The 9403-nt window shown below is 36.6% G+C and overlaps 1 protein-coding gene across 1 annotated transcript; it reads right to left on the bottom strand.

Annotated features, from left to right (window-relative positions):
• Positions 1-6453: 6453 nt before the first annotated feature.
• LOC125176802 (olfactory receptor 4A47-like) lies at positions 6454-7383 on the bottom strand. The gene has a single exon (XM_047878663.1). The coding sequence runs from the start codon at positions 7381-7383 to the stop codon at positions 6454-6456; it is 930 nt and encodes a 309-aa protein (XP_047734619.1).
• Between the last annotated feature and the right edge of the window lie 2020 nt (positions 7384-9403).

The raw sequence follows: 9403 nt of genomic DNA, 5'->3' as shown, positions 1-9403 counted from the left end.
GCTAATTACAGTCTTCATCAGTGCTAATAAGAGAGCAAACAGGGTACTCAGAATTCTACTATGGAGGTGACCAGGGAAGGCCTTTCTTTAAAGTTGATGCTTAAGCTGAGATCCACAGGATAGAAAGCGGCTACCATCAGAAAAACTGTTATAGTAAAATTTAGTAAAAATTAAGTAAGCAAAATAACCTCATGTCACTAAAAATGTCACAGGGATTTTTATCCCAGTGCCATGTTGAAAAGGAGGGGTGATCATGGGCACTTTCATCTTGTTCCTGATTGGGAAAGCTTTCAACATTTCCCTGTTGAGTGTGATGTTACCTGTGGATCAGTCATACGTGGCCTTTCTTATGTTGAGGTACATTCCTTCTACACCCAATTTGTTGGGAGTTTTCTGGTTTTGGTTGTTCTGTTCTGTTTTGTTTTCACAGAAAGACGCTGAATTTCTGTGCTACCAATGACAACCCAGAGAGGGAATTAAGACAATACTTCCATTTACAATAGCTTCAAAGAGAGCAAAGTACTTGAGAATAAACTTAAACAAGGAAGCAAAAGTTTTGTACAATGAAAAACTACAAAATATTGCTGAAAAATATTCTAGAAGACACAAATAAATGGCAAGAACTGATGTGGCTCATGTTATTAAGATGTTAACGCTACCTAAAGTAATCTACATTTTGAATGCAATCCCTATCAAAATCAAAAAAAAAGTTTTTTGTTGAAATAAATAAATCCATCCTAAGATTCTGGTGGAAACTCAATGCAGCCAAGATAACCTTGGGAAACAAACAAACAGTTTAGGACTTCCTGGTTCTAAAACTTATTACAAAGCTACAGTAATCGAAACAGTATGATGTTGGCATAAAGATGGACATAACAATGAAATAAAATACAGAGCCTATAAACTTTTGCATATGTCTTCAAATGATTGTCAACAGGTGACAAGAACATTCATGGGGAGAGGACAGGTGGTTTAAAAAAATGGTGCTGTGAAACTGGATATCCACAAAAAAAAAAAATGAAACTGAACCCTTAATGCACAGCATATACAAAAATTAACTTAAAATGGAACAAAGACCTCAACTACTAGACAGAACTATGAGAGTCTTGGAAGAAAACATGAAAGAAAAATTCATAACTTTAGGTTTGGCAATAATTTCACGGGTAGGACACCAAAACCACAGGCAAGAAAAGAAAAAATTCATAAATTACTTTATCAAATTTAAGAACTTTTATACACCAAAAGACACTATCAACAGATAGTGATATCAAAGGTATCCCACAAAGGAGAGAAAATATGCCACAAAGGAGAGAAAATATTTGCAAATGATATATTTGATAAGGTATTAATATCAACATTATATAAAGAACTACTGCATCTCAAAAAATAAAAGAACTTGATGAAATATGAGCAAAGGGGGGCACCTGCGTGCCTCAGTAGGCTAAGCGTCCAACTCTTGACTAAGGCTCAGGTCATGATATCACAGTTTGTGAGTTCAAGTCTCACATGAGTGGCTGCAAGGACAAAGCCTCTCACACATGCCACCTGAAAGAGGAAGCCATATCCCTGTCACTCATGATGATGTCATAGTACAGGGGTTTGCAGATGGCCACATGGATGCTCAGCAAAGACTTAAGTCGTGTATTTCCTGACAGAGATGGTTTTGTTACAGCAAAAGTGCCAGCACCTGAGAGCACAGAGCATGCTTGGGATTCTCTCTCTCCTCCTCTCTCTGCCCCTGCCCCACTTGCTCTCTCTCCATCTCAAAGTAAATAAATAAACATTAAAAAAATTTTTTTAATGAGAAAAGGACTTCAGTAGACATTTCTCCAGAAGAGACGCATGAATGCCCTATAAGCACATGAAAAGATGTGCTTACATTACATTAATCATTTTCCTTAGGAAAGGCACTTCAAAACCATCGTGCAATACCATTTCACATCCAACGGGAGAGCTATTACCAAAAAAATGTAATGATAACAACACATGTAAGAAAGTGGAGAAATGGGAACAACCATGCATTCTGGTGGGAATGTAAAATGATGTAGCTGCTATGGAAAATGTTATGGTAGTTCCTAAAAAATTAAGCAAAAAATTATTATATGATCCACAATTGGGGTATATACACAAAATCATAGAAACCACAGTCTCAGACAGATATTTCTATATCTATATTCATGGCACTATAATTCATAATAGACAGAAAGTAGAAGCAGCCAAAGTGTCTACTGACAGATAAATGTATGAACAGTGTGAGGTTTATGTACACAACGGGTTATTATTCACCCTTAAAAATGAAGGAAATTCTGACACATGCTAACACATACATTCACTTATTAAGTGAAAAAAGTCACAAAAAGACAATTTAACGTATGATTCCACTTACATATGGTGCTTACAGTAGCCAAATTCATAGACAAAGTAAGTAGAATGGTATCTTCTAAGGCCCAGAGAAAGGGAAATAGAGAATTAATGTTTAATGAGTGTGGAATTTCAATCTGGGAAGATGAAAAAGCTTTGGAGGCAGATGGTGCTTGTGTTTGCATAACCAAGATGAATTAACTTAACTAACCATCATGACAATGTGAATTAACTCAACACCCCTGAACTATGCACTTACAAATGGCTAATACTGCAAGTTTGTTATTTGTATTTTACTACAAGTTAAAAACTAAGTGTAAAAACTAAGTTGACTTCATTAAAAGGTGCATGCTGTCAACACAAAGCACAGCACAATAGCAAGAGTACATGCAGAACTCTTTGGCTTTACGTACACCTCTTTAGAAAGTAGTATGTCATTCAACAACAAAGCTAGTAAATGAAAATCTCCAGAGCTGTGTCCTGATAATCTGCATTTACAAGAACTCTAATTCGGATAGTACGTTAAACTTTGACAATCAATTAGACATACATAAGTCTAAATACGCTATTTTTACAATGATAAATAATTTCCTGCCTGGACCTTTCTTCACAGTGCCTATATGTGAAAATAAACATACTTGGGACAAATAGTGTTCATGTGCCTCTGCACCACAGAAAGTATCTTCTTATCTCTTTTCCATTAAAGAGACCAACATTTAATAAAGTTACGGATATCTCTCAGTTACCTTTTTTCCTCCAGAACTTCCTCACGGCATTTTTCACCTCCAAATTTCTGAGTGCACAGGTTTAAGAAGTTTAACAAGGGAGTTACTGTGGTATACAACCCAGCCACAACTTGATCAGTGGAAAAGGTGGTGATTGGGTGCAAATATATAAATATATGGACACAATACTAAGACCACCACAGTGACGTGAGGGACACAGGTGGACATGGCTTTGTGTCTCCTCTTGAAGCTATAGGTCTTCAGGGAGCAAGAGTAGTAGAAGATGACCACCTATGAGACCATCAAGAAGAAAATGTTAACAGGTCAATGAACCCACTGTCGACAGCAACAAAGAGACCAAGGGTACGATTGGGTCCATGCAGACAACTTTCAAAAATGGGTTTACATCACACACAAATGGTCTATGACATTGGGGCCACACACACACAGCCGCACTGTGAAGAGGACCTGAATGGCTGCTGAGACAAAGTCTCTAGCACATGCCACCTGAAAGAGGAAGCCATATCCCTGTCACTCGTGATGATGTCATGGTGCTGGGGTTTGCAGATGGCCATATGGATGCTCAGCAAAGACATAAGGCATGTACTTCCACAAAGAGATGGTTTTCTTACAGAAAAGTGCCAGGCAGCATTTCAGGGGTCATGGAGGATGAACAGCAGACTTCTAGAAGGGATAAGTCATACAGGTGGAAAATGGAAGCAGTACCCAATGTTAAATGTCAAGATCTGGTGGGGGATAACAGTTCTCAGCACTCGGAAGAGGTAAATTTCCTTAATCTTCTCTAATTGAATCTTCTTGAAAATCATAACTGACTTTTGTTTTATAACTATGCTATTTTAAACCTGTTTAACTTCATTGTAAACTTATTGTAATGTTAAACTTGTATTATCTTATTTAAATGTAAACTTACTATTTCATTTTAAACTTGATTTGGAAATGTAAATATGCAAAACTAGACATAATTCTGAAAAAGCATATTAAGGAGGGACTGCTGGTCTCATCACATATCAAAATGTGTCATTGTATCAAAGCAACTATATTTCATATCAACTGGGACATGAATAAAGAGATCAATGAAACAGAATTGATTCTTGAATTGGATACAAACATATATGGGGCTTAGGAATATAATATCAGGATTTCAAGTCAATGGGAAAAAGAAAAATATGCAACTATTAAAAAAATCTTAAATTTTAGAAAATCCACTAAAATTCTCTCTTTTCAACTCATAGATCAAAATAAATTCCAAATGCAACAAAAGTTCTAATGCATGATACATAACCTCAAAAATACTTTAAAAATTAAGTGCTCAAATATAGTTGAAGAATATTTTGGTATGAACAAAGAGTCTTTAAAAAAAATCCTTATTGGATTTAAAAGAAAACATTGGGCACCTGAGTGGCTCAGTCAGTTAAGCATCCAACTTTGGCCCAGGTCATGATCTCACAGCTAGTGAATTTGAGCCCCACACTGTGCTCTGTGCTGACAGCTCAGAGCCTGGAGCCTGCTTCGGATTCTGTGTCTCCCTCTCTCTCTGCCCCTTCCCTGCTCAAGCTCTGTCTCTGTCTCTCTCTCTCACAAATAAGTAAACATTAAAAAAATGTTTTTAAAGAAAACATCATTACACACCAAAAGCGTTCTACAGAGTATACAGAAGCTACAAACACACCAGTAGTCAGAAAGATAATACTTACATTCACAATAGTAAAAGGGATCCTTTCTTAGAATGTAATCAGTAAGAATCAGTATGGAAATGAGCAACAATTGAATGAAATAGGTAACGGTATTAATAGATGATTCCCAGAAAAAGAAATACTAACCATATTCAATATCTGGAAAGATAAACAATAAGAAAGATTACAATTTAGTCAGATTGTTCTATGCCACAAATATTCGTCAGCTACAGGTGGTTAAGAATGTGGACTGAAGTACCCTCACAGACGGTGAGCATCAGTGTAGCTACTGGGGCAATCTCTAGGACGGCACTTTGGCGATACCTATGAATATCGACATTTAACTATGTGATCATTGTTTCAAATACATATCTCAACAATTCCACTCCTAAGAACTCATACTTGCACTTATTCACAAGCATACAATTATAGCAAACTTCTTTGTCAAAAAAACAAGGTTAGTAAAAACATGAACAGGAATGGATATATTTATTTTAGTAAATGTTAATAAGTAAGGTGCAGTACAAGAAAAACTAAGAGAACTCTATGGACTAGTATGCAATATCTTCAAGATGTTGCAAATGATTTCACTTATACGTGGAATTTAAAAAAAACAAAAACAAAAACAAAAACCAGGAACAAACTCACGCATACAGAGAACAAACTGGCAGTTGCCAGAGTTGAGGGGGATGGAGGGATAGGCAAAATGGGTGAAGGAGATAAAGGGTACAGAGTTTCACTTATAAAATAATTACATCACAAGAATGAAAAGTATAGCATAGGGAACACATCCAATATGTTGTAGCAACTTGTTATGTTAACCAGATGGAAGCTACAATGATCATAATGAGCATTTCTTAGTGTACATGATAGTTCAGTCGCTATGTTGTGTACCCGAAACTAGGATAATATTGTAGGACAATTTTTCAACTGAAAAATCAAAAATAAACTATCCTAAACTTAAAAGTTTATTTTAAAAAAAGTAAGTTGATAGTAAAAACAAATATTTAAATACACAGAGAAAAATTTGCATACATAAGTACAAATGATGTTAATACCTCAAGAGGCTTAAGAAACAGATTAAGTGACTTCCTCTGGGGAAAGAGGAATAGAGACCGTGTTGAGAGATGAGTAGGTAATTTATTCACATTTTATCCCATTATGTAAGGTGTTCTCTTTTACTATTCATTATTATCCATTACACATCAATTTTTCTTGTAAAAATAAAAGTGTTACACAAAATATTTTGCAGATAAGGCAACAGAAATTTACTGAACAAGACAGTCTATGCATCATTAACATTATAATTAGCATAATGAAAAGAATTACCTGAAATAACAAGAATATAACTAAAATATTACTAAGTATCAAAAAAATTAAAAAACATAAATTGATTGAAAATTAACCATAAAAATTTACTAAATAATCACGTATTGTTGATACCTTGCTATGAAGGTATTGCACCTTTCTAAATGAAGCAATCTCCAAGGGATAATGGACTATAGATTCTACCAGGGAGGGAAATTGTTATTAAAGCACAATTATCCAGTTCATACTTTAAAAATAATTAAGTTCTTTGAACAAGGGAACTCAGAATCATTTTAAAAAGACATCTGCATTCTTATAAAATGGCATCCAATGTCAAATAATTCTCTTCATGGTGGATAATGCACTTATACACCAACTGATACGACATTTCTCATCCAGAGCTTCTTCATCGCATTTGTCATCTCAGAATTTCTCAGAGTATAGATCAGGGGGTTCAGCATAGGGGTTATAACTGTAAAAAACACACTCACTGATTTGTCAATGGGGAAGGTCTTAGCAGGTCTCACGTACATGAAAATACATGGCACAAAGAAGAAGACCACCACAGTGATGTGGGAACCACAGGTCTGGAGGGCTTTCCGCCTCCCTTCCAGACTAAGGTTCTTTAGAGAGTGCAAGATGACACCATAAGAGATGAGCAAGAGCACAAACACAATTGTGCACATCATCCCTCCATTGGCCACCACTAACAGGCCAATGACATATGTGTCAGTACAGGCAAGTCTCAGTAAGGGGTACATTTCACAGATGAAATGATCAATGACATTGGGACCACAGAATGGGAGACTATAAATCGTGCTAACTTGAATAGCTGAATGCAGAAAACCTCCAACCCAGGACCCTACCAGCAGCACAACACACACCTCTTGCCTCATGACAACCAAATAACGCAAGGGCTTACAGATGGCCACATAGCGGTCATAAGCCATCACCAGCAGAAGAATGACCTCTGATCCACCGAAAAGGTGCTCTGTAAATAGCTGGGTCATACAAGATTGGAAGGATATGGTATTTTCCCCAAAGAACAAGTCCGAAATCAATCTGGGGGAAATGCAAGATGAATAAGTGACATCCATAAAAGATAAGTTAGCAAGAAACAAGTACATAGGAGAGCCCAGCGTCTTACTGACAGCTATAGTCACCACAATGAGCAGGTTGCCCACCACCGTCAAAATATAGAAGAGCAAGAATATAACAAACAGAAACTTCTGTTCCTTTCCATCCTGTGTGAGGCCCAGGAGGACAAAGAAAGTTACGTTGTTCTTTGATTCCATCCAGTCTGTATAGGACCTGATTCACATATTAGATGTAGGTTTCCTAGAAAACAAGGAGGGAAACTTAAATGCATAATAAGATTAATCTTTTTTGATTCATCAATTTAAAAAAAGTAGAAGACTACCTGTTTGTGTGGAGTATTTCACTGATGCTGTGATTCCCAAGTTAAATAAGCCATGGTTTCCTACACTCTGAAAGAGCATACATAATGATCGCCAATGTAATAAGTGACACACAGTGTAGGAATATATCAGTCAAAGAGCAATCAATGAAGACATGTCAGAGGAAGCAATGCTTTAGCTGAGTTATCTAAAGCAAAAGTGGAAGGACAAAAAAGGAGGACAAGAGAATTCCACGGAAAGGTGCACAGTTCATGTCACAAGACTGAAATACTTGAGAACCATGTAAGATAACTGGCATATTCAAAGTGAGGGGATCAAATTTGGAATGGAAGGTCACCACCCTAGAGTGTCTCATCCCTCTTTATTAGGGTCTTTGGTTGGATATCCCCCTTTTTCTGACCAATAAATGTGAAAGCATTCCACTCTTATGTCTCCCCTTAATTTTTAAACTTCACATATGCAACATCTCTAACTTTGGACATCTCCAATAGGATATCAATTCTGTACTTATAAAACTAAATTTTTCATTTTTCACCATAAGTCCAGTGTTCCACAATTCATTAAATGTCATTGCTCAGACAAGAAATATCACAGTGCCTTTATGTCTTCCTTATCTTCATGTCACGTATTGATACCTTTAACAAATGCCATTAATGCCCTTTAAAACATATCACAAATTTGATCATTTCCCTTCCCTCCCCACTTCTCCTGGCCCACTCCATTGGTTTCCTGCCACATCCCTCCCCTTGTACTCTAGCCTCCATCAGTACATTCTGCTCATGCAGCCCAATTGATCCTTTTTAAATCAGATTCTGATCTATCACTCCACTGCTCACAATGTCTGCAGTGGATACCAATCACACACTCACAACTCAATGAATCACAGTTCATGTGACCATAAGATGAGCTATAATTCCCAGTTCACAGGTGAACAAACTGAAGCTCAGGTCACCTAGTTAATTTTCCCAAGGTCAGCCATTTTTAAATGATTAAACCAGAATCGGAATCAAAGTTTGCTTCATCTAGAGATGATCTCACTTTTACATAATAAAGAGAGTCACACAATTGCAAAGGCTGGTTTCCAGGACTTACTTTTAGTCTTAACTTGTGAAAGCAGGTCTACAATCTGAAGGAACGCTTTCTACTCATTCCCAGCAACCTGGATTTCTTCTGTCATCCAGTTTGACAAGAGAGGGCAAAAGCTGCCTTATTACTTGAGGATATATTTTATTTCATTCAGCTGTCTATCCGTTTTCTCCATAAGGTCTCCTGGTTATTCAGAAGGTTGCTTTTAGATTTTAGATCACTTCCTAGGAATTCCATGGTCCACAGAGAAAACAAAAATTTATCACATTAGGATAATATATCAAAAAGGTAGTGAACTAACTATCCTTACGTAAGAAAAATAGCCACCAGCCATCTCCCATTTTTCTCAAGCAACTTCTTTGCTTCTAATTTCTAAATAGAAAAATACCATTCAACAGCTTAGTCATCCTCACTCTATAGTGTTGGTTTGGTCAGATTGGCCGACTTGATATTTTAAAGAGACATGCTTGGGCTTCTCCTTAGGTAATGCTTTAAGCCTAACAAAAACGTCCTCAAAAATGTGGATCAGTTGTTAAGAGCATAGCCTCTTCTTCCCCATGCAGGCAACCATCACTGGACATTTTATTCCTTCTAACCACATTCCTCATTAAGTCCTACAATTGGAAAGCTGCCAACACTGATTCTTGCTTAATTAAATTCACTGGGAATTTCGACAAAAACTTAAAAAAATACCTATATAAAGATACTATTAGGCCAAATCACATAATGAGGGTCAGAAAGATGTGACACAAACAAAACAAAACAAAACAAAACAAAACAAAACAGCTTTAGAACCATTGTAAGACTACTG

Source organism: Prionailurus viverrinus, chromosome D1 (assembly GCF_022837055.1).
Source record: "Prionailurus viverrinus isolate Anna chromosome D1, UM_Priviv_1.0, whole genome shotgun sequence".
NCBI classification, from domain to species: domain Eukaryota; kingdom Metazoa; phylum Chordata; class Mammalia; order Carnivora; family Felidae; genus Prionailurus; species Prionailurus viverrinus.
This window is presented reverse-complemented; position numbering and strand designations above follow the sequence as displayed.

What these genes read in the sequence shown, in the direction of transcription:
- LOC125176802 (XM_047878663.1), bottom strand. Translation starts at nt 7,383, where the DNA reads ATGGAATCAAAGAACAACGTAACTTTCTTTGTCCTCCTGGGCCTCACA.